Here is a 25,678-nt window from a genome sequence, read left to right on the forward strand (position 1 = left end):
ACGATAAACCACGCAAAAGCCATTTAACCCCAAAATGGTACCAGTGTATCTTTTAAATGCATCAATTATTTAGAAGTTTCTGTTAAAAACAACATTATGTATCATACTTAAACTTTAAATTGCGCATCGAATTAGATAGAGCGTAAATTGTGATAAACAATGAACTGTAAAAGCAAATATGATGTTTAACAAGAAAGGGATAAATATTAAAACAAAATGTATTGAACATGCCATCTCATGTTCAATACGTATATAACAAAACGTTTATGAAATAATAGCATTAAAATTAAGCGCGTGTAGTTAGATACAGTATATTAGATTTATTGATCCCAAGGTGGGAAGTTGCACTTTCAATATCAGACAGTTTTTCGTCATAAACATGATGTTAAAACAAATCTGAGCAAGCTTTCTTGAACTAGCGTCCTCTCGGGGGCGCGCAGAGGAGAGACGCTCTCATTCGCGAACGCGCATGTCGGTGCAGGGATGCGCATGTGACGAAGAATCCACGCGCAGGACCCGGTTTCTGATCCACAGTCCGCCACAAACACGCAGTCCATGGAGCAGCAAAGCCTCAGGCGACCGTAGACGCTGACCAGACGTGGACGTCGACACGCGGCGGGTTGACTCAGGTAAGAGCGTGTGTGTCATGTTGTTGGCTCGTCTGGCTCTTTATCTCGCAGACAATTGCTGAGGTCCTCCCACCGGCGTGAGTCTATTTAAACGCGTACAAAGGGTTTGGTGGGCAGTGAGAGGGAGCAGGGCGCCACGCAGATAGAAAGACAGACTCCACAGCGCGGTAAGTGTTTGACCTAAATGGTGCAACCATGGCGACAGAGCCATGTGCTCCTGGATGAAGCCTCCGGTAGTTCCAGAATGGTGGGAGGTTTTAGTGCGTGTGTGTGTGCATGAAAACGGCCGTGGGATCTTTCTAGCTGCGTGTAGCATCCCCAAACTAAGCGGCAACAGTGGTGCAGGTTAGCACGCCTTTGTCTTTGTGCTATTTATGTTGATATCAGCAGCACCCTCCTTCACTTGGGATGTCCAGCATGAGGTCAAGCTTGAGCAGCTGAATCTTGCTTGGGGTCAGCACAAGCGGGAGTCAGGAGCTGCTCACTGATTCACCATGTTCTGCCCCAGTGAGAACGTCTGCCTCTAGGTCCGTGGTGTGATGATCTTCTGGGTTTCTAACTCATCACCTTCTGTCCACGATGAATGAATAAAAGTCATGTGATGTCCCCGTGATCGACCCCAATTCCAAACCTAAATGCTGTGAAAATAGGGGGAGAGCAGAACCAACGCCCCAAACCAGGCAAGGGATTACTTCGTTTGTGGTGCATAGAGGGCGCTGTGGAGTTCTGGACTTTTTTTGTGCAGAGTGGGAGATCCGATGGTTGGTTCTGTCACAGTGCCAGGTTAGCATTCTCATCCATTGAATAGGGCAGTGAAGGAATAAACAGAACCGATGGGATTATGGCCCGCTGGTTGTGATCACGGGGGGATTTGCTGCCCACAATAGCCGTGCTGTGTAGTACTTAATACACATGCTCAATGGCAGCTTCGCTACCGACCCACGCCTGCAGAAATCTGATTAAAACTTGCTTTTGTTTGGGGCAGCGGCTATCAGGGGTTATCAGAGGCTAGAGCCGCTGCGCGCTGTTGGGATGGACCGGGAGTTGGAGGGACACTGGGTGATGCCATGGTGTGTTGGAACCAAGCGCACATCTTTGTTTAGCAGGCACAATAGTCTGATAAATATAATCTGACTTGTTGATGGAGACAGGAGGCTAACTCTATATCCACATGGAAAATGAGTCAGATCATTGCTGCAGGTGGGTAGTTTGTAAACAAATGAGCAAACTTTAAAGGTTGACTGGAAAAGGGATTGATAAATGAGAGGTAGCAGGCTTTTAGCTAGGAGGGCGTCTGGGCGTCTGCAAAACATGAAAAAGTGGATGCCCGATTCTCGACCGTATCTTGGCCACCAGGTGTCGCCATATACATGTGTCCATTTTTGCAGACGCCCAGACAGTGAAAACCAGTGAATGCTGCGGCGATAATGTCGCTGAGGATGAAGCAGCCCGCCAGGTGCAAGTTCTGATGCAGCATCTGGTCATGAAGATGGTGGCAGTCCTGTGTTTAAACACAGCTTAATACTTTAAATTCATGTGGGGCAATAATATTTCTTCAAAAAATGTAAAATGTAAGTGAGTGCTGTGGCGGAGCTATGTGCTTCGTCTTGTTGGACGCTATTTGAAAGGACATCCTCCATCATGGGTGTGTTTCAGTGCCAGCTCTGGCCAAGGCTGCTGCCATGCCTCTTCTGGAAAAGACACCCCAAGAGCAGCCTCCAACGTTCCCCGTGGTCATCATAGGTGAACACCTCCTCACCAGAATGCTAATCATCGCCACCTACTGAAGGCTAATCCATAACCTTTTTTTAGGCAATGGGCCATCAGGGATCTGCCTGTCCTACCTGCTGAGTGGGCATAAACCTTACTTGGATCCCACAACTGTTCACCCAAACCCAATTCTCTACAGGAAACTGGAGGAGACCAAGCATCTGTCCATCACTGAGCAGGTAAAAGAAATGGAGTGGCCTTTGGTTACTGGATGTAACTCTTCTCGTCCTTCCTGTAGGATCTTGAGTACCTGAGCGAAGGGTTGGAGGGGAGGTCAGGAAACCCAGTCGCTGTTCTGTTCGACACACTGCTGCACCCAAATGCAGACTTCGGCTATGAGTTCCCATCTGTCCTTCAGTGGAGGAGGGACAAGCAGCAACGCATTCCTCATCTGGTCCTGGGAAAGGGGACCCCTGGTGGTGCATGGCATGTAAGATGTTGCTTCGGATCTCTGAATCTATCGCCTGCATTCTTGCTGTCATCTCTCCTCAGGCGATGGAAGGCTCCATGTTGACCATCAGTCTTGGCGTCTGGATGGAGCTCCCTGGGGTCAACTACAGGGACTTGGCTAATGGGAAAAGAAGGTAGATGTGCGGTCATTCTGCTGTTGGTTATCCTCTTATTCAAATTCCCCACCTGTCCCTGCAAGTTTCCGTGACAATTTTCACACAATAAGAGCCATTTATTTATTTATTTATTTTATTCAACTCTGATCAGGGATGTGACCAGCGACAGAGCGACGCCCGAAGAGATCTCATCCTACTACCAAAACTATGTGAAGCTGAAGGGCCTCCAGAAAAACTTTGTGGACAACACCTACGTGACCTCCGTCCAGAAGCTCTGCCGAGCACCCAAAGTGGAGGGTCTGGATCGCGGGCTGGCCAGCGCAGCCGAGGACGATGGTGAGCAAGGTTCCAGAGAAGAAGACTGTGTGAGGAACGGTGGTGACTGCGCAGTGTGGGAAGTGAGGGGCTACCAGCAGCTGCAGAACGACTCCCACATACCATTCTCTCTGTTCTCGGAGAACGTGGTTCTGGCCACGGGTGCGTCTGATTCTCCAGTGCGTCTGAACGTGGAAGGCGAGGACCTCCCATTCGTGTTTCACACCATCTCGGAGCTAGGTCTGGCCGTGACCCAGCGGAAGCTGGACGCAAACTCTGATCCGGTCTTGGTTGTAGGAGCCGGTCTGAGTGCTGCTGATGCAGTTTTGTGTGCCTGCGAGAGCAACGTCAGGGTCCTGCACGTGTTTCGTAAAACTGTGGACGACAGTGACTTGATCTTCAAGCAGCTCCCTAAGACCCTCTACCCAGAATACCACAAGGTCTACAGCATGATGTGTTCTCAGACCTACGTGAACTCGCCGTCGCAGCAACGGCCCCCGCTGACCAGCGTCGCCTCTTCAGTCTGTGCCAAGATATGCCAGAAGCCGCAGCTAGTCCGAGGTGGTGGCCTGTTCCCAGACTACACCAGTTTCCCAGAACACTGCGTGGTCTCATTCCAGTCTGATAAGAAGTGTCTGCTGCAAGGGAACAACTCTCTCAAGGCGTTTAAGATCTCCATGGCTCTGGTGCTTATCGGGACCAACCCAAACTTGTTTTTCCTGAAAGGTCAAGGTCAGTATCTCGGCCTCGACCCGGAAAAACCCATCTCCTGTAAGCAGAACCCCATCGACATCAACCCCTTCACGTTTGAGTGCACAAAAGAGCCGGGACTGTTCGCCATGGGACCTCTGGTGGGAGACAACTTTGTTCGCTTTTTGAAAGGGGGCGCTTTGGGGATCACTTCCTGTCTCCTGAAGAGACTCAAGAAGAAGGAGACGCTCATCAGCAGCGGCGGAAACAACTTCATATGACTCACTTGTTCAGACGTTTTTACCGTCTAAATAATTTGGGGTGCATGGTGTTTTACAGCATAGAGCCTTTAAACAGACTTCAGGAGTGTGTGCCATTGCAAATTTGTGACGTCACAAACCCGGTTTTCTCCAACGTTCCCACCACTTAAGCTCAGGCTGCTCCAAAAATGCAAACGCATTTGCTTAAGATAGGAGTCTCTGCTGATCTCTCATCCGTTTTTTTAAACTGAATGGGCTCAATATGTAAAACAATGTTCATGCCATTTAAAGGCAGCCGAAGTGTCACCCAACAATCAATCTGTTTGACTGTTGCAGTTATTTCTTCCCTTGAAAACAGAGTTGCTCCTATGCAAATGTTTTTTTTTTATAGTTTGAATGTATTCATCGTTGCCTGACCTTGAAGACTGTGAATCACAACCAACACATGAGGACATCATGATGACCCTGACATTTTTTAAAGTTGCCTCAGCGATGTCAAAAAAGGGAGCTAGCGATTCAATCCTGGCGTAGCTTGAGGTTAAAATAGCTTGTCACTAATTGACAATACTCCCAAGAGGAACATTCAATACAACAACAGCTAGCCTCCGTGGTCTTGTTTGAAGTAGTTGCCAGGATATCACCCCTTAGTGACGTCACTGTCGTCGTCCCAAAACATGTCTTGGCTTTGCACGTGTCTTGGAGAGTAGCTGTATGATAGATAAATTGATCATAATCCAGCAGTGTCAGCACCAAAATAAGATCTATTTTGTTGCCTCAGACTGAAGAGTCCAAGTTCTGGCTGCTGTGTAATGATTATTTTCATTGTATCTCAGTACATTGTTTTCAGTAGGACAACACAGAGATGATATTTGGTAACAAAATGTGTAAAAATGAAGATCTCATGCCGCATTTAATAAGTTAGTGTGAATTAAGAGTGATGAGAGGTTTTTGTTTTGTTAAGCAGCATATAACTTGAAGGTGCCTTGAAGAGGAAGTTGAATTATGAGTTGAAAAAAGTTTGGTCAACATTCATTTAAAGAATGTGTGGATATATTATGTTATACCAAAAGCCGCCTGAATGCTAATTTGATGAGCCATTTCTCTCAGATTAAAAAAAAAAAAAAGGTAGCAATGTTCTTAACGTTTTATTAAAGTTAAAGTAGCCGACATTTTGGGTTTTTTAAACCTCAAGTTCACAAAGGATTCATGTGGCGGATGTTTGAAACGTGCCATATTTATGCTCGACTAAAAATACACACAGGTTTTCTGTGTCTTTCATATGACAATATATTAAAGTCTATTTTAGTTCATGATCTGGGTTTTTGATAGTCACCTTTTCACGATAGGCTGGGTGTGAAACTTTCAAGTTCAATACGAAGCTGGGTGAGTGATCGTGTGATCTCTGGTGGGATAGGGAATTTATAATGATGCGTCTTGTCTTCAATCAATTCAACTATTTTGAATTAATGGCAGGCCTGGGATTTAAAACAGTAGAGAAGAAACACAAGCGTACATTCACCACAAAAGAAGTCAACCTCCAAACTCTGCGGTTAATGTTTCGGCACTCTATTTATTTATTTATTTCAGATAACAGCCAAAGTGCCTGAGAGATTGCTTCAACTTGACACTCTTATTTACAGGACATGTTTGAAACATGGATGAGCTCCAACCCTCTTGTGCATGAGGGGTGCATGTTTTTTTTTTGTTGTTGTTGACCAAATAAAACTTTCAGAAATTAAAAAAACTGTTACATATTCTGCTGTCAGTGGCTTCATAATCGCACGGAAACTTATGTCGTCACATGATTCAACAATACACCTGATGTAGCGCTAAAAACTTGCAACTTCTTCTTCCTTGCTAAGGCCGCCCGGATTTGCTGGCATGGATCATCTCCTCTTGGTCAGCTTGGTGGGGTTGTACCTGAAGGCAACACACAAGTCCTCAATGACCACATGCCACTTAGAGCTTTCAACATACCTCAATGTCTAGGAGTCATTTATAATAAAAGCATCACGAGCCCAAGGCCATTCAACGTGAGTGCACTGTTTACAGCGAACTGGCTGTAAACCCCGTCTGCCGGCTTTGGTTTTTGGGGCGTACCAAAAGAAATCTCCGGGCCCACTGTTTTCTTAGCGGCAGAGATGTTACCCCAGCCATGCATGACTGACTGAGTCATGATCAAACAGCTCTGTCGTCCCCCAACACACACACACGGACAATTAATCTCACACCACCTCTTTTCTGCTTTGTCAAAGAAAACACAGCAGCAGAAGCAGCTTACATCACTTCCGTTGCCAGGCAACGGCCGTGACGATGGAAGCTACATAACAACCTGCTGTGAAGACACATCAGATGATGTAACTCAGCCCTGTCAATATATAATCATTGACATGACGCTTCTTTAACAATAAAAATGACACCACGATTTGGACACTGTAAGTGATGGGTGAAAGACAAGTCTGTAGCAAACCCGAGGCACGTGGGCCGCATGAGGTGACAGGGCAGAGTGAAACATGGCCCAGGACCCAATTTCATAACGTCCATTATTAATGACCTGCCAACAAAGGAGCACTCTTGTCCCATGAGTGCACAGCAACAGTAAAAGCTGTGCCACACGTTTCAAAGCAGAATGGAGAGAGTTTTTAACATTTATTTTCATTAACATGGAATTGACACGTTGAAATTAAGATCACAGCAAAACAACTGTCGTGATATAAGTTAAATTAGAAGCTAGAACGCATAAACAGTGATCACAGTGAACAGAGTAGGTCCCACACACTGCGATGTTTTGTGAAATGAAGCTCATGATAGTCTGTAGTTTCCATGGTTTCAGACATTGTTTTGGTGACAGCAGTTGTGTGTGCTTGTTGTGTTGTGGAGTGACACGCTGGTGGATGGGCAGAGTCAAGGAGGAACAGGGGAATGTTTGGACCAAATGAGTCACCGACCTGAAAAGATCGTCTCCTGCGTGCTCCTCCAACTGAGTCTGACGTTCCACCTGGAAGAACAAGTGCTTTGTGAGAAGCAGCGTGTAGGTCCAGAATGAAGGAAGCCACAGCAGACATGCTACCTCTGCAGCGTCCTTCAGCCACTCATCCACATCTGTGTTCTTCCCTCGGTTGTGCACCTGCAGACCAGGACCCCTGATAATGCTGACAGAGCTCTTGGTTCCTGGAACACAGGCCTGTGACAGAGAAAGGGTTAGGGCCACAGACAAAGTGGTCTTTGTACAACAGTAGGTAGATGGTCCACCTCAATGAAACTCGACTGACCTTGCGGAAGCATTTAAAGTTCTTAGTGCCGCCGAGGCTCTGCTGCTTCTGTGCTTTCGTTTTGGGTAGTGGGTTCACAGTGAGAGTCCGGAACTCCACGAGAATCAGCTGCTTAGGGAGGTCTTCATCGGCATTGGTCTTCTGAAAAAACATGAAAACATCCTCGAGATATTATATAAGGTTTGAACATAGCGACCTTCTTCTCTCATCATCAATGACGAATTGCAACATGTCTCCTGGCACTAGTATCTCTTGAGTATGCATTAGCTTTAATGGGACCTGTGATGGACCAGCATCCGGTCTACAAGTGAAGATCAGACTCACGTTTGCTTCCTGTTTAATGGGAGCAGGCAGTTGGCCCTCCTCTTTCCACTCATTCAGCAGAGGAACATCTTTCAGAGGCTTTGGCGTCTGCATGGACATCAACAGTCAGATGTGGTCTTTTTTTTTTTAAATCTATGATCATCACTGGGTGTTACTCCTCACCTTCATGGAAGAAGCCTGCTCGCTCTCCTGTCCACTGACAGTTGGAAGTGAATCCCTGGGCTTCTTCTGTTGCAGCGGCTCCGCTCTGATTAAGAAACTCTGCTCTTCCTCTTTGAACTTCGGGATCTTCTTCTCTGGCTCTTTCACCGTCACATTCGTGTCCATCTCTTCCTCTGGCAGAAGTCGCTGCCTTTTTCTGGAAGCATTCGCGGTGGGTTCTGGTGAAACCTGCCCTCGAGCCGTCTGGCTGACAGGCGGCTCATCATCGAAGTCATCAAAGGCTTGAGACATGATGGACTCCAGGTCCTCCACCTGGATCTCCTCCTCCATGTCTTTCCTCTTCCTGCACACAGGTTCCGTGTACGGGTCAGCTGCTGAACTCAAAGGTTGATCAGAAGTGACCCCGGGTTCAGATTGTGAAGAAACACCAGCTCTGTGCGTGTTGCTGGATGACTCCAGAACCGGCCTCTTTGGTTCCGACATGACAGGAGACAAATCATCACCCAGAGGCCTGTGAGGAAAAAATAAGATTCAATGTAGATTTAAATAGTTACCAAAACAAAATATGCGTATCAATTTTGCTTAGACAAGGGGGTCACGGCAGCTCTGGTATCTGAAGCAGCCTTCAGGGAAAATCTGCTCTCCACCATCTGCTGTTAACAACTATTCCCTCATATGGGATAGGAGTCTAGGCTCACCTTGGCTTGCGTCCTCATCACCTAATACTTCAAGACTAAAGAGTGCAGCTGAAAAAGCCAAAACTGAACTTATTTTCTGCAGCATCTTTAGACAAAGACACCTACCATGACCCGCTCGTGTCACTCTGCCAAGGAAGTTATCATGTTTATTTTAACTATAACAGACAAGTTGTTATCTCAAGAGTTTGTCTGTCTGTTTGCAGAATCACTGAACAAAACAATCTGTTTTTAAAACAGATTTAAATGAACTTCACAGGAAAACAGGAACAAGGTGCAGAACATTTACTACAGTGGTCTCCTGGATTTCCATCTGCTGCCAGAAAACTTTCTAGGGATTCCTCAGAGAGAGCCGCAGCAGAAGCACCAATACTTCCTCCTAGACGCTACAGGCGCCTGCGGTCCAAAATAATTATTATCTGATATGTATGTGTAGGACAATAAGATTAGGTAGAAGAATCACACGGGTCAAAATGACAAACTTGATAGTTCTGTTATTGTTGCTGTAAATCGTGAAAATGTACCTTTTTTTGTTGACAGGCTGAAAGAAATTGGTGAGAGATGACTGGTTCTGTGGCAAAGTTTGCTGCGTGTTCTTAAATTTCTGTGGGGATTTCTTCTGGACGAACTTCACACCGTCACTATTCTTGGTGAAAACAAGGTGGAGTTCTTTGGCAGCTCCACCTGGGAATGAAAGAGAATGAAGAACATCAGTAACTCAAACATGACATTTTGGATCACATCAACATAAGCAGTTCAACCACTGCAATTGCTTTGTCAAACAGCAAATACATTTGTAGTCCTCAAAAACGCTACAATGAAAGTAAACCTTATGTTCTTCAGTCCGCCGGGGTGACAGGGGTCTACCATAGCTACTACGGGTGAGAAGCAGGGGACACCCCAGGCCATGTCAACATTTAGCTCACCTAGCTCAGAAATGATCAAATGTGTAGCCACATTTTTCTGATTGGTTAAAATGTGCGCTGATCAGCAGCAGGGGGAGGCGGGGTTACTGAGACACGGAGCGACACATGAAATGGAGGGAAAGGAACGAGAGAGCTGTGTTGTTACAGATAACAGAAGACATGCTGGAGTAAAGTTAAACAGAGTGAAGTGTGAACACAGTTTAGAGTCACAGATTGTTGACAGAGTAAAAAATGTAAAAAAAAATGCACTCAGCAGGTTCCACAGACTGAAAATCTTGTGACTCATGTTTGACATTTTACACCAAAAAAAAAAAACCAAATAGACGTTTATTTAGCATGTCACTTATGACATGGACCAACTATTTCATTTGAGAAGGCGATATACATTCATGAAAAAACATTTTAAAATTAACTTTAAAACTTGGAATATAAGTCAGCATCTTTGAAATGCTAGGAGCACTGTTGGTGTAAATCAACTTTAGTACCAACACAGAGCAGTATGCTCAATATACATGAAGACAAAGGAAACTTTTCGTATATTTGATATATTTTCAGTGAATTACCTTATGATTTGGTCAAAACTATGGAAACTAGAAAACCTTTTGATTAATATTCATGAACTATTCATGAAAAGTTTTATAAATGTGAATAGTTGCAGAGTAGTACAAACAATGAGACATCACATTTATTTATTTTCATTTTTCAATCTTTTCATTTAACTGTTCTCATAGAAATATGTTGCATCATGACCATATAAATAATAAATATTAATTTTAAAATGTATTAATTTCGCTCATCAGTTATAATTCATAAAAGCAAAACCACATGAAATCATCACCAGATCTCACCCCGAGGCTTCGGCTCAGTCAGCTGAGTGTCCACCGTTGACTGAAGTGTATCTGCCACAATGAACTGGCTGCTCATCTTCTGTGTTGTGTGTCCAGTGTCACACCGATCCGGTCTCTTCTCTGGGGTCTCGCCTACAGTTGTGATCCCAGCCTCTTTGCAGACCTTCATTCTAAATGACAAAAATCAACTTGGAAGTGTTGGATGTAAAGAACAACTACGATCCAAGACAGCAATAGCTGTACTCTTGTGACGGCTCCGTGTTGACGGCGTAGGCTGTGATGTTCTGAGAAACTGCAGGCAACATGGTCTCATTCACCTCCATGGGCTGGGACATAGATGAATTTGGGACTCTGACCTTTGCAGCTGAAACAATAAAAACAATGAAGAAAAATCAATTGAACTTTGATCACAGCCGACAGTTCCGTTGCCTCACCAGGCTCTGATGTGACGCAGGAGGGATTGCAGTATTTGTCACATGACGCAAAGATGGCAGCCATTCCAATTTCAGACTCTGTGATGAGGCGCAGACCCTTTCTGTTGACAGAGATGAAGAACAATGACATCTTCAGGAATAAAGTAAGTCATCGTGACAGGACTCATGTTTATTATGGTCTTGTTCTGAAGGCACAGGCCTGAGTGTGATCTGAAGAGCAGCAAGTAAACATGAAAACAGCAGCGAAGAGCTTGTCAGAACCTTTGAACGATGCTCTTCACAGACATCTCCCACTCAGCAGGGGAGGAGGGGGGCAGATTTTGGGAGCTTCCTGATGAGAGACAGATGACGCAGCTCTGTGGTGACTCCAGCAGGTTCACCGGCAGAGAACCTTCATCCAGGAGACGACTACTGCCGCCTCCGCAGCTCACCACTGTAGCCAGACGATTCAGCTACACAAGACAAAAGTTCCATGATAACAGCGGACATTTGATTTTACCATCATTTGTGAAACAATGTCGGTTTACCTTCAGTTTTAGCATACATCTTAAATTCTTAACATATGCCTATCTTTATTTTAAAGCACCTGCAATACAAATTTGAGCTTTCACTTTCACCTTTTTGTGCATATACATAGACAAATGTATATATGTATATAAAATCACATTTTCCGGCCTCCTTTCTTTGTGGTCATTTTTCATGTTAATAATATTTACTTTAATATTTTTGTCTTACCTGTATGGATTATATTTAATGACTATTTTTATTTTCACCTGTAAACACCCATATGTCACCATATTTCTCCTGTATATACTATTTCACTCCATGAAAAGACCTGCCGATTCTGCTACTCACCACACACGCACCAGCTCACCATTAACATTAACAGTCCTGATTCCCTTTAAGTGGTTGTCATGGATGTTGAAAGCAATTTGAGTGCTGTTTTCAACACAGCCTTAAGCATGTAAATATTGCAGATCCAAATCTATCAATTAAAATGTACATTTGATCAAGTGCAGATTGAACATTGAACCTAAAAATATAGCGCTTATATAAGCCGGTACCGAGAGAACCAAAGGTTTAGGCTGGAGGCCAGAGGAGCTAGGGACTTCAGGCTGCCTGGCAACTGGTGCTCAGCTTGTAAACATGGCAGTCACATGACATTGATTTTTATCCAAGCAACAAACAGGATATGCACAAGTGATACAGATGGTTACACTGCTTTCCTCCATCCTATCCATCAGAAGTGACCTCACAAAAAAAGGACAAAGAACAAACCTGTTTGGCGCTGAGGAAAACAAAGGTTTTTCCAGTGAAAAGATGCTTGCGGGCTGGAAGTGGAGTGAGGTTTACATCCTTCGTACTGAGGCTGGGCTCATCGATCTCTGGGAGAAATCTTTAAAACACGCAGCAGCAGAAATGAGACCATCAGTGCATTAGTGAGGACGCAGGAAGAATATTGATCATCATAAACGGCAGATCTTGACGCAACAATGCAGTGTAAAATGGAGAAATGCATCCGACCAGACATAGCTTGACATGTCGACAGATGCACTTAAGAGAAGCACATGGATATCATACTTCGAATCTAATCTTAAATTACACGTGGTACATGAGCGTACCTCTCAACACTAGGGGGAGCCATATGTTGCTGGACAGCAGTGCAGAACTCAGAGAAATACTCTGGCTTGACTATTGGACGACAGCTCAGCAGAGCGGTAATGGTCTGACGGAGGAGAAGACAACACATCAACAACATTCTTCATGACAGTGGAAAACGGCAGAGTGTGACCTTTAACCTTGATTGTGAGTTTAACAGCCGGCATGACCAAGTGGGTGCAGTCTGGGCTCCATGAGTTGAGCAGCTTAACACCCAAAGACTGCAGAGCCTGAGAGAGAGCGGCTTTGCCTGCAACGTCCATGCATGATGAGCAGACCACGGGCTGCTGGTGATCCACACTGAGGAGGACAGACTGCTCTTTAAACTACAGCAGAAACTGGGCTAGTTTGAGAAGATGTGTCGGATGATACAGACCTAAATTTAGAGTGGAAAACCCCAAATGTGATGCTGTCCCCGGACTCCAAGCGCTTCAAAGTGTTCGGGCTGAGAAGTTGGTTGTTGACTGAAGTGCCGTACTTGGACAAGTCCATCACATTCAAAATCTGAGAGAAACAGAATTCGATGCATCTGCTGAGCACTGCTTTGTTTGAGTCCGTGCTTGCTCATTTGTGGGTTTGACTCCTGAAATAACCTTCAAAAGTCTTTTGGAAAAAAGTTGAAAAGTTCTTCAGATCATCAAACGGTTCCCTGAATACCACATGAACTGTGACGTCACTGATTATTACTGGTGATTCTACCAATCCTTGTTAAACTGCTGCTGATAAAACAAGAAAACATGGCAAAAGTTAAAGCCTTCACTTGTACGATTACACTGCAAGCTTAGACTGGGATTGGATCAAAAGACTCCTGTTACAAAACATGAGGCAAAAATAAATCCTGTCAAAGTGAGGTCAAGCTAAACATAGATGAACTCAAGCATCAGCATCATGACACCAGCTGGCATCTACAGAATAAATCAAATCATAAGAAGGACGTGCCACCTCTTCATACTCATGTGTTGTAGTCGCATTCGTGTTCTTCTTCCATCGTTCCTCACCTGTTCAGTAGCGACGAATCGTGCATGGACTCTGCTGATGGACAGATCATTGAGCAGCAGGATCTCACAGTTCTTCCGGCCCACTGTGTATTCTTCACCGGAGAGGAGATAGTGGGTCTCACCTGGGCATGACAGGAGTACACTCATGAGCTTTATCACTTTGAAAAACAAATCTTCACATGTTGCTTCAAATATCCGGCCTGGAACAACGAGACAAAATAACCTACATGATGCTAAATGTAGGTTGAGAAGAAAATTAGTTATTACCAAATGAAAGTATTCATTTTTTAACTCACGAACTAACTATATCGGACCATGCAAAAGGACTTCTGGGAGCATAAAAAAATGGAAGCGTGAAGTGTTGACGCTAACATCCAGCAGAGGGCAGAAGCGCTCAAGGTTGACATGTCGTCAAGTTGCGACAGTGTGATGCTGAATCACAAATCTCCGGTGTTCATCATTTTTGGACTTATAAGCTAAACCTTAAAGTTAAAATTAAAACTATATTATATCATTCATCCACTTTGTTTCTCTACTGTACTATTTTCTTGGTCTCCAATGTCACGTTAAACCATTAATTATAAATCAGGTTTCACTCAAAATAAATAAATATTGTAATAATAGTGAGTGATGGAAAAAAGAAGTCAACTTGGACCCAGCAACGAATCGCATCTCGTTCTGGTTGCAGGCACCGCTATCATTAAAGATCTTAAAGCTTGATTGGTTCGTGACATACAATACCAAACATGGCACTTAAAGTCAACAGAAAGTCTTCATGAATTCAAGACAAAAGGGAGGGTACCACATCACAGCTTACAAAAAACAACACCGAAACAACACAACATACAAAATGTATGTATGTTGTGACGTCATAGACATAGGTAGAAATTAGACTGAACGTGGTCAAGGGAACTTTAGAACGTTTAACAATGACTGAAATATACTTCCTATCTTCGCACAATCCATGAAAGGCGTGATATTTAATACCCTAGTTCAAAAAGGAGTCATTTTCGTCGTTGGTTACAAATCCAGGTCAACGTTTCCACGATAGTAAATGTACCTCCAGGCTGCTGAGGCGTCAGAATCCACATTCTGCTTCTTAACGTGGCTGACCACCGAGAGCGAATGTATGAATCTTGCGAAATAGTCAACTAAAACACAAATATATTCTTTAACTCTTCTGTCAAGTGGAAGTTGGCGCGCACCAGAGTGACGTAATTACTCTGCGCCGTTTTTAGTTTTCAAAATAAAAGTCTGGTCTTCAGGAGTAAAAAATATCGTCCATAGTTTTATTGATTAGAGTTCAGCTCGTAGGATGCAAGCAGGTTTCAAATATATACGATACAGATTACATATTTAAATGTCGCTGGGTTTTTGAAAGTGGTGCTTTTATTTCAAATGTAAGATTTTGTCTTCCCTAAACAAAGGTGTTTATTTTCATGACGGAAGAGAACTGCATTCATAGTCAAACCCAATTTTATAGGGGGAAAATTAAATCATAGAAGCTGGTTGCTGGATTAATGAAAAACAGTTGGAAAAAATCAATACAAAAAAACCCTCAAAAGAACTAGAGACCAGACAACTGAAATATCAGATATTGTCTTTATTTGCTAAGATACACTGAAATAAATGTGTTTTTACGTAACTGACAATACATTATATATTCACCATCAAAGAATAAATATCCTGAAAATAAATTATGCTAGATTATCCCAGAACAAATAACGCCTGAGCATTTCGTGACTCAAAATAAAGGACCGTTGTCAGAAATCCACGGCTGGCCAGCAGCAGGTCTGAGGCGTCCTCGTCCCCAGAGACACGGGAGCTTATGGTTGGCTCTCATCACAGCAACACTGGTGCACGAGTCTGGTTTGCGGATGATTTCACACCAGTCTGGGTAGTCCACTGGCTTAGACCCGCTGTGGGAGAAGCAGCATAGCATCGCAGTTTTTTTTCCATTCACTCTACAACAGGAACCTCTTGTTTGATGAATGTTAAATGGAAGTGCTGGTTGGCTGGAATCGCTTATTGCATATTAACAGTTCAGACATTAACACTTCCTTCCCAAAGGTCCAGAAACACTCACTGGTCGCAGCAGCCCACTCCAAACGGCTCCATGCAGATACACTGGAAACAGTCAGCGGTGATCCAACTCTCTCCAATACTGTATATCTGCCCATTGTGCTCACAGCTTCCTGAATATTTAAAAAATAAGTCAGTGGAAATGTAATATTAATGCATGTTTTACAAAAAAAAAAAAAAATCAACTTGATGAGAGGATCACAAGCAAGGTGAAGTCTGGACCTGCGATAATATCCACGGTCAGCAGGTCAGTCTCAGTGAAATGTGTTAGTTGATGGCATGTTTTATCAAAGTTTTATTGAAGTCTCATTCATCTTAATTGTAGAGTACTTTCTAAATGAACAATGGCAATTAACAAGCAGATATGTATATTTAAATGTCCAAAAATGCCACTAGACTGCTTCTGCCTGTACCTTTAGTGTTGAAGAAACACTCCCCACTGTTGTATGCAGACATTCCCGGCACACTGGCACCAAGGAGGCAGACTAAAACAGCAAGCATCCCTCTGGCTGTGTTTCCCATTGCTGCATGACATCAACAGAGAAAATGAGACACCAACTTCCTGATGGTTACGGAATAAAATCTTACCGTGCAATGCTTACTCCTTCCCTGCTCCTTCACCCGGCGGTTTTCCTCTCTGCTGGCTGAGCGTCTCCCCGTCTGAGCTGATGCACCCACTCCCTCAGGTCTCTGATATTTATACCAGCGAGTCTTTATCTCTGCCATTTCCACTTCTCTTCTCACTATTTGCCCAATCCCCTCTCTGGCCATCCCCCCTCCACTCCACTAGTTGTATCTACATGTGCACAAACTCACAAACACACACAGCCACAATGATACCCATCATCTAGCATGAGACAGTGTCTTCAGAGCATACAGTGTGCACCTCTCCTGATAACATTTATTTTCGGGGAAGCCGTTTGATGTTATCTGTAGAAAGGGCTACGTGACAGGGGGTCAGGGCCTATTGTACAATTCGGGAGCAGTGTGTGCACAGAGGGAGCCCCGGGCAGGAAAAAAAGAAAATGTCAGACCTTTTACAATTCAGAACCGATGTGGTGGTAAAGAAAAATCAGGAATGAAGGGGGAGCACCACACCAGGTGCCCAGACCAATCTACAATATGCAGTTAGATAATGAATGATAAAATCCTTTGCGCATCTAAGTTCTTGATCCTGAAAGCTGTGCCATCCTGAAAACCCCAGAAGATTCGATGGAAATCCATGTTCTATTGATGCTTTGCAGACGTCACTGCAAATTCAACTGTTTTTTTACCTTTCTTGTGTAATCTTGTTTTCTAAACCCAAAATACATTTTAATTCCACTTAAATAATGCTGAAAAACATTTATTTTATGAGAGTAAATGGATATATTGATGGGAAAAAATCTGATTTTTACCATTGAAACACGCCACTCAAAATAAAGAATGCACCATATTACAAACAATGAAAAGCATCATGGTAAGCCCCACAGGGTCAAGAATAGGGTGGCAGCTAAAATTGACAATTGTAGCAAGTCATCGTGAGTGAGATCAATGGTTCTTGCTAAGAGACAAGCAAACACCACTCCATCTGGGACTGTTCCAGTTAAATATGACTATATGACCATCGCTTAGTCCTGCTCAGGGTGTCAGAAATTGAACCCAAGAGCGATAAGCATTAGACTGCCTCGGGGCCCACAACCATATATACTATAAAAACTCTCAAAAATTCTACTTGAAAAGCAGAAAAAATTCCAGTTCCAGGAAGCTGTCTGTGGTTAATTATAAACAAGGTGTAAAATGCTTCCTTTGACCTGCAAACACTTCAACAGAACTTCATACAGTGTATTGAATGTGTCGCCATGACACTGGCAGACAGACCAGTACAATACTGGCATACTCATGTTTCATATTTGCTGTATGTGGCAATGATGGCGGACCACAAATGAAACATCAAAGGCCGTTTATTAAGGCAGTGTGTTTCAACGAGTGAGTCGTGAGAGAGTGTCAGGTGTGCCATGGGAAATGATCCAATTTCACCTCATTTGTCCTGATAGAAGTGGGCGATATGATGACATTAAATCATACACTATAGAGCTCTGCTGATGCTGATGCGTCCTTTTCCCACACACACGAACAGCACTGAAGCTGGTCAAACACCAAACTAAAGCTAAAGACGGTGTGCACTGCAGAGCTAACAGCTAACATGACGTCTCACTTCAAAACTTTATTGACAAAAAAACTAAGTGCATAACCAAATAAATCCAATCCAAAATGGGGTGGCAGAAAGAATCACTGCTGTTATGAATTCTTATGATTTGTCTGAAAATTTGTCATAAAATGAAAACATTTAATATAAAAATAAATAAATCCTGCCATATTTCCCACAACTTTGTGAATAATAAACAAATACATTTTCTGCAATTTGTTTCTGCAAATAGCATGTGATAAATAGCACAGTTACATAGCAACAATTTTTCACAAATGAAAAGGGATTTGCTACTGGTCTTTACTGTATTCAGGGAGCTTCTGACACAACTTCACATTACATCTAGTTGTGTGTCTAGCAGTAAAGTGAACTGATATCACTGCTGTAAAATACAAACATGTGTTATAATTATTGAGGCTTATGCCACCATTGGTGCATGTTTGCAGGGGTCATAGACTGAGACATTGACCTTTGACCCCATCATGTTCATTCCAAATCTAATGGCCAAATCTTTTTTTACATATTGAATATTATTTCTTCTTAAATCACAGTTTATTCTCTCATGATAGAGTTCAGTGATGCACATGAGTTCACTAAAGTCCTGTTATAACTGCAAGAGGTGTGGCGCATGGTCTGACAAAACGAAACTATTGCCTCATAATCACATTGTCTGACAGAGGGTAGAAAAACACAATCAACGAAGAAGTAATCAATTCTTGAATAAGAGCGATGGACGGGAGAGAAAAAAGAACATGCCCGATTTGTAGGGTTTTTAAAACGCCAGGGGTCGACCATTTGATACATTTCTAAAAAATGTTTGATGAATTTAGCTGAATTGGCGATTGGCTGAATGGTTTTAGATGATCTGTCCAAATTTGAATCTAAAACAGAGTTGAAATCACCTCCCAGAATTAAATGATATTTGTTTAAATTAGGAATGGATGAAAAAAAGTTTTGGAAGAAACCCTCATCATCAATAGTTGGCTGCATCAACGCTTGCAAGGATAACTGGAACATTGTACAGCTGACCGCAAACTCAAATAAATCGACCCCGAGTGTCTGAAACGACTTCTGAAGAAATAAATGGGATATTTTTCTGTATTAAGATTGCGGCTCCTCTTGATTTGAAATTAAATTCAGAGTGAAAAACCTGCCCAATCCAACCTTTGCGTAGTTTGTGTCTGTCTTGATACTTTAAGTGCGCTTCCTGAATCAAGACTATATCCGCCTTCAACTTTCTTAAGTGGTTCAGAATCTTTGCCCTTTTAATAGCATTATTCAGTCCTTTTACAGTGTAGTGAAAAAAAGAAAACAACACAAACAATGAAACAAAAAGCTTTGTTTTTTACGTCAATGAACTCCCCCCACCCCTCACACCCATCTGGAACTGATAGGCTGAGCAAAACCTCAAAACCAGTCAAAGACACACGTGGTGATTTAACACCTAAGTAGCTTAACTTAAACTTGCACAAGTGAAGCTAAAACTCCCATTTTAACTAGATATTTCAAAACAGTTACCCACAAGAACAATGAAACTGTAAGAGTATCAGAACCACATTATATATATATGTATATGTTGTAAAACGTAAACTGAGAAATCATAACTATATGCAACTTGTAACTTGTAAACGCAGTCCTCTCTCGAGGTCAGTAAATCCCGTCTCACAATTGTTCATGAGAGATCAAATGATCGGGGCGGTCTAGTCTTCTTCACTCTCCTTGCGAAGGCTGAATTTTGGTGCGATGGAAATCTTCCGCAGTGTCAGGAGAGTCGAAAGTGTGGCGTACTCCATTGAAAATGACAGACAGTCTGGCCGGGTAGTAAAGGCTGTATACGACCTTAGCCTCTCGTAGCTTGGCTTTGATGGAGTTAAATGTTGCGTGAAGTTTACTCACATCAAGTGGAAGGTCAGGGAAAATGTGGACTCGTGATCCTTGGAAATGAAGAGACTCCTTCCCTCTGGAAAGTCCGAGGATCTTCTCCTGTTGAGCATAGTAGTGAAAGCGCACAATCATGGCTCAGGGACGTTGTCCTGGACTCGGTTTCGGCACAAGCGCCCGGTGTGCGCGGTCAATAAGCACAGGTGTAGTGAAGTTATCCTCTCCGAATAGGTCATGAATAAATTCCGCTGATACGCTCCATGGCGTCATTTAGTGTTATCGCCATATTGGCTTGCTCCGTCATTATTTCGGAACGACCGCTATGGAGTTTATTTAACTCCTCGTCGATATTCTGGCGAAGGACTTGTAAACTAGCCGAGATCTCCGAACGAATAGATTCCAATTCATGTTTGAGTTCTTGTCAAAGAACCAGAATTTCGGTTTTGAAGTCAGTTAGAATTGCATCGCGGGGCCCCTACAACTCGTCTCTTAGGGCCTGAAGTGTGAGCAGCTCCTGTTCGGCCATGACAGTGGGCTTCGGCGATGAAGACGGAGGATCCCTCCCTTGTTTGTGACTTCCAGACTTGGAATGTTTGCTCATTTCGGTTTGTCAAAACTCAACAGTTCCTTTGTGCAAAAATAAACGCTAATAATATCAAACGTGAGTTTTAGTGAAAAAAGTACAGGAGCAGGTGAGACTTCTAGTGTCTAGCTCATGTCAAGGGGAAATGGAAGTCCATCATATGTTTATTTTAACTATAACAGACAAGTTGTTATCTCAAGAGTTTGTCTGTCTGTTTGCAGAATCACTGAACAAAACAATCTGTTTTTAAAACAGATTTAAATGAACTTCACAGGAAAAAGGGAACAAGGTGCAGAACCATTTACTACGGTGGTCTCCTGGATTTCCATCTGCTGCCAGAAAATTTTCTAGGGATTCCTCAGAGAGAGCCGCAGCAGAAGCACCAATTCTTCCTCCTAGACGCTACAGGCGCCTGCGGTCCAAGATAATTATTATCTGATATGTATGTGTAGGACAATAAGATTAGGTAGAAGAATCACACGGGTCAAAATGACAAACTTGACAGTTCAGTTTTTGTTGCTGTAAATCGTGAAAATGTACCTTTTTTTGTTGACAGGCTGAAAGAAATTAATGAGAGGTGACAGGTTCTGTGGCAAAGTTTGCTGCGTGTTCTTAAATTTCTGTGGGGATTTCTTCTGGACGAACTTCACACCGTCACTATTCTTGGCGAAAACAAGGTGGAGTTCTTTGGCAGCTCCACCTGGGAATGAACGAGAATGAAGAACATCAGTAACTCAAACATGACATTTTGGATCACATCAACATAAGCAGTTCAACCACTGCAATTGCTTTGTCAAACAGCGAATACATTTGTAGTCCTCAAAAAAGCCACAATGAAAGTAAACCTTATGTTCTTCAGTCCGCCGGGGTGACTGGGGTCTACCATAGCTACTACGGGTGAGAAGCAGGGGACACCCCAGGCCATGTCAACATTTAGCTCACTTAGCTCAGAAATAATCAAATGTGTAGCCACGTTTTTCTGATTGGTTAAAATGTGCGCTGATCAGTTTTAGGGTTACTGAGACACGGAGCGACACATGAAATGGAGGGAAAGGAACGAGAGAGCTGTGTTGTTACAGATAACAGAAAACATGCTGGAGTAAAGTTAAACAGAGTGGAGTGTGAACACAGTTTAGAGTCACAGATTGTTGACAGAGTAAAAAATGTTAAAAAAAAAATGCACTCAGCAGGTTCCACAGATTATTTAGCACTGTGTCACTTATGACAGGGACCAACTATTTCATTTGAGAAGGCGATATACATTCATGAAAAAACATTTTAAAATTAACTTTAAAACTTGGAATATAAGTCAGCATCTTTGAAATGCTAGGAGCACTGTTGGTGTAAATCAACTTTAGTACCAACACAGAGCAGTATGCTCAATATACATGAAGACAAAGGAAACCTTTCGTATATTTGATATATTTTCAGTGAATTACCTTATGATTTGGTCAAAACTATGGAAACTAGAAAACCTTTTGATTAATATTCATGAACTATTCATGAAAAGTTTTATAAATGTGAATAGTTGCAGAGTAGTACAAACAATGAGACATCACATTTATTTTCATTTTTCAGTCTTTTCATTTAACTGTTCTCATAGAAATATGTTGCATCATGACCATATAAATAATAAATATTAATTTTAAAATGTATTAATTTCGCTCATAATTTATAATTCATAAAAGCAAAACCACATGAAATCATCACCAGATCTCACCCCGAGGCTTCAGCTCAGTCAGCTGAGTGTCCACTGTTGACTGAAGTGCCGTACTTGGACAAGTCCATCACATACAAAATCTGAGAGAAACAGAATTCGATGCATCTGCTGAGCACTGCTTTGTTTGAGTCTGTGCTTGCTCATTTGTGGGTTTGACTCCTGAAATAACCTTCAAAAGTCTTTTGGAAAAAAGTTGAAAAGTTCTTCAGATCATCAAACGGTTCCCTGAATACCACATGAACTGTGACGTCACTGATTATTACTGGTGATTCTACCAATCCTTGTTAAACTGCTGCTGATAAAACAAGAAAACATGGCAAAAGTTAAAGGCTTCACTTGTACGTTTACACTGCAAGCTTAGACTGGGATTGGATCAAAAGACTCCTGTTACAAAACATGAGGCAAAAATAAATCCTGTCCAAGTGAGGTCAAGCTAAACATAGATGAACTCAAGCATCAGCATCATGACACCAGCTGGCATCTACAGAATAAATCAAATCATTATCTCAACAATAAGAAGGACGTGCCACCTCTTCATACTCATGTGTTGTAGTCGCATTCATGTTCTTCTTCCATCGTTCCTCACCTGTTCAGTAGCGACGAATCGCGCATGGACTCTGCTGATGGACAGATCATTGAGCAGCAGGATCTCACAGTTCTTCCGGCCCACTGTGTATTCTTCACCGGAGAGGAGATAGTGGGTCTCACCTGGGCATGACAGGAGTACACTCATGAGCTTTACCACTTTGAAGAACAAATCTTCACATGTTGCTTCAAATATCCGGCCTGGAACAACGAGACAAAATAACCTACATGATGCTAAATGTAGGTTGAGAAGAAAATTAGTTATTACCAAATGAAAGTATTGATTTTTTTAACTCACGAACTATATACGACCATGCAAAAGGACTTCTGGGAGCATAGAAAAAGTGGAAGCGTGAAGTGTTGACGCTAACATCCAGCAGAGGGCAGAAGCGCTCAAGGTTGACATGCAGTCAAGTTGCGACAGTGTGATGCTGAATCGCAGATCTCCGGTGTTGTCATCATTTTTGGACTTATAAGCTAAACGTTAAAGTTAAAATTAAAACTATATTATATCATTCATCCACTTTGTTTCTCTACTGTACTTTATTGGTCTCCAATGTCATGTTTAACCATTAATTATAAATCAGGTTTCACTCAAAATAAATAAATATTGTAATAATAGTGAGTGATGGAAAAAAGAAGTCAACTTGGACCCAGCAACGAATCGCATCTCGTTCTGGTTGCAGGCACCGCTATCATTAAAGATCTTAAAGCTTGATTGGTTCGTGACATACAATACCAAACATGGCACTCAAAGTCAACAGAAAGTCAGTAAGTAAAATAGATTTAGGATAAAAGAGTTTTAAAATTGATTGGATTTGAAAGCATTCAATAAAAGCTCCGGAGGGCGTGTGCCTCCAGACAATGACATTATTGTATTTGAGGTTCTTTCATTGGGAGCGTTAACCAACACCGCACCTTAGGTGTCACCAAACGTGAAGTTCCAGCTGGATAAGGACCTGTTTCTGCCGGTTAGACGAGTACAAGTGCCAGAAAAAAACTGCAGCTGAGACAATGAGACACTGGACTAGTTAAATGCCACAGCTAAGGCTTACTACTTAGAAATATTGATATGAAATACTCTTTGAATATGTGTCTGGGTGAATGGCTTGCATCTTGGCTGCCCATTTGTGAAAGTATAAAATAGTACATCAGCAGGGAGACAGCATGATGGGCAAACTGACTGCCTTAAGTCATACGACGCTAGCCATTTTTAGTAAAAGGAAGGAGTCAAAAGAATATATCTGCCCATCTCCACCTTGTCCCCACCATTAAATAAGTGCATTTCTTGATTCACAGGTTTGAACGCTTCCAATTTTGCATTCCATATACGGCCATTCTGGTAACCAAAGTGACTGTAACTAGATGCAATGCAACTTGTAACGCAACCAAGAACGTCCTCAAAATAGAAACCATGAACACCAGAGGGGTAATCTCAAAACACAGAAGCAAATAGTGAACAATTTTGGTGATTACAAATTCACATTAACAGTGTCAAATGAATTCAAGTCAAAAAGTCATTCCATCGCATAATTTAAGTATTCATACTATCCTGAAATGAGAACAAACATGCAGCATGTTTAGAGCTAACATGGTCCATTGGTAGACACAAAGCACACAATAGATCAAATAACCCCTACAACAAACTTTATAGTCACAGAGATGATGTTTATATGAACTATTTTCGCAAGCTAATAGTCGCATTTAAAAGACACTCGCAGGACATCATGGGTATGCAATTAAAATATACCAGTAACTTTGCTGCGATTTTCCCAGAGGTGCCTGTCTTTTTCAATGGCGTGTCAATGGATGGCCCTTGTCGCGCTTCGGCGGCTCTCACGCAAATTCGGAATTCGGGCGACAGAGGACGCCTGCGCCTGCGTTTTGTGCTTTCTGTGGACTCTCTAGGCCAAAGTATGTGGGAGCTATGAGCCGTTGAATTAGGGCCTTTTTGCTTCAGCCACCCTGGTGCATTCACATAAATAGTGCAGGCCCACCGTTTCCTCACATGACCTGCTTGTCGCTGACGGTGATTCCAGGCATACAGTCATTTAAACAAGGAGAACCAGTGTCAAGGAAATGATCACCTCTCTGATATTCCACAACCTGGATCAAATTTCAAAACTGTACGTTAGTCAGAGCCCGTCACTTCATTACTTCCTTGACACTGGAACATTCTTCATCACACCTTGACAACCTTGTGAAATAACATCCTTGTTGACAGCATTCAGACACATCATGAATGAACTCGAGAAGGTCAAATAACTTCCATACAGTGTTATGTTTGAAGTGAGATAGATAGATAGACAAATCAAACACTGAGGTCAACTGCGGTCGGCAGTGGCGGTCTCAAATTCAAACAAGTGCATCTGTGTTTTTGCTAAAAATATGACTTCTAGTAGAGAAAAACAAATGCTATATGGAGACTTCAAATCCATTTTTAAAGTACATAGTGAATATCAGCTATGATATGAGTGAAATATTAAACAAGAAATTAATTGAAGTAGCCCTGTACCACATCACAGCTTACAAAAAACAATACCGAAACAACACAACATACGAAAATCAAACGTCATAGTTATGTGACGTCATAGACATAGGCAGAAATTAGACTGAACATGATGGTGAAGGGAACTTTAGAACGTTTAACAATGACTGAAATATGCTTTCTATATACGCACAATCCATGAAAGACATGTTATTTAATACCCGAGTTCAAAAAAGAGTCATTTTCGTCGTTGGTTACAAATCCAGGTCAACGTTTCCACGATAGTAAATGTACCTCCAGGCTGCTGAGGCGTCAGAATCCCCATTCTGCTTCTTAACGTGGCTGAGCACCGAGGGCGAATGTATAAATCTTGCGAAACAGTCAACTAAAACACAAATATATTCATTAACTCTTCTGTCGTCAAGTGGAAGTTGGCGCGTACCAGAGTGACGTGATTACTCCGTCGCCGATTTTAGGTTTCAAAATAAAAGTAAAAAATATCGTCCATAGTTTTATTGATTATAGTTCAGCTCGTAGGATGCAAGCAGGTTTCATACGATACAGATTAGATATTTAAATGTCGCTGACTTTTTGAAAGTGGTG

At 42.5% G+C, this 25,678-nt stretch overlaps 3 protein-coding genes across 6 annotated transcripts; 1 reads left to right on the forward strand and 2 right to left on the reverse strand.

Moving 5' to 3' along the window:
* Positions 1–499: 499 nt before the first annotated feature.
* Positions 500–5,961, forward strand: osgin2 (oxidative stress induced growth inhibitor family member 2). 2 transcript variants are annotated; one of them, XM_053843534.1, is made up of 6 exons: positions 500–629; positions 2,286–2,372; positions 2,442–2,578; positions 2,638–2,829; positions 2,892–2,983; positions 3,117–5,961. In XM_053843534.1, the coding sequence occupies exons 2-6, from the start codon at positions 2,312–2,314 to the stop codon at positions 4,249–4,251; spliced, it is 1,617 nt and encodes a 538-aa protein (XP_053699509.1). In that variant the 5' UTR covers positions 500–629; positions 2,286–2,311; the 3' UTR covers positions 4,252–5,961. The 2 variants fall into 2 exon arrangements, with proteins under 2 accessions (XP_053699509.1, XP_053699510.1); XM_053843535.1 differs by having other exon boundaries at positions 523–796.
* nbn (nibrin) lies at positions 5,776–25,521 on the reverse strand. Of its 3 annotated transcripts, none has more exons than XM_053843533.1 (17): positions 25,370–25,521; positions 22,589–22,710; positions 12,927–13,054; positions 12,691–12,850; positions 12,514–12,617; positions 12,170–12,287; positions 11,153–11,343; positions 10,892–10,992; positions 10,701–10,821; positions 10,458–10,627; positions 9,208–9,367; positions 7,989–8,331; positions 7,827–7,913; positions 7,503–7,643; positions 7,301–7,414; positions 7,179–7,228; positions 5,776–6,150 (listed from the first exon to the last, which is right to left on the reverse strand). In XM_053843533.1, the coding sequence occupies exons 1-17, from the start codon at positions 25,398–25,400 to the stop codon at positions 6,117–6,119; spliced, it is 2,175 nt and encodes a 724-aa protein (XP_053699508.1). In that variant the 5' UTR covers positions 25,401–25,521; the 3' UTR covers positions 5,776–6,116. The 3 variants fall into 3 exon arrangements, with proteins under 3 accessions (XP_053699508.1, XP_053699507.1, XP_053699506.1); XM_053843532.1 differs by having other exon boundaries at positions 7,989–8,499; XM_053843531.1 differs by lacking the exons at positions 22,589–22,710; positions 25,370–25,521 and adding exons at positions 13,549–13,670; positions 14,609–14,748 and having other exon boundaries at positions 7,989–8,499.
* LOC128746473 (prostate-associated microseminoprotein-like) lies at positions 15,220–17,896 on the reverse strand. Its single transcript, XM_053843536.1, has 4 exons — positions 16,219–17,896; positions 16,044–16,154; positions 15,635–15,743; positions 15,220–15,467 (listed from the first exon to the last, which is right to left on the reverse strand). Exons 2-4 carry the CDS (start codon positions 16,150–16,152, stop codon positions 15,293–15,295), a joined length of 393 nt encoding a protein of 130 aa, XP_053699511.1. The 5' UTR covers positions 16,153–16,154; positions 16,219–17,896; the 3' UTR covers positions 15,220–15,292.
* Positions 25,522–25,678: the final 157 nt, after the last annotated feature.

Source organism: Synchiropus splendidus, chromosome 15, assembly GCF_027744825.2.
Source record: "Synchiropus splendidus isolate RoL2022-P1 chromosome 15, RoL_Sspl_1.0, whole genome shotgun sequence".
NCBI classification, from domain to species: domain Eukaryota; kingdom Metazoa; phylum Chordata; class Actinopteri; order Syngnathiformes; family Callionymidae; genus Synchiropus; species Synchiropus splendidus.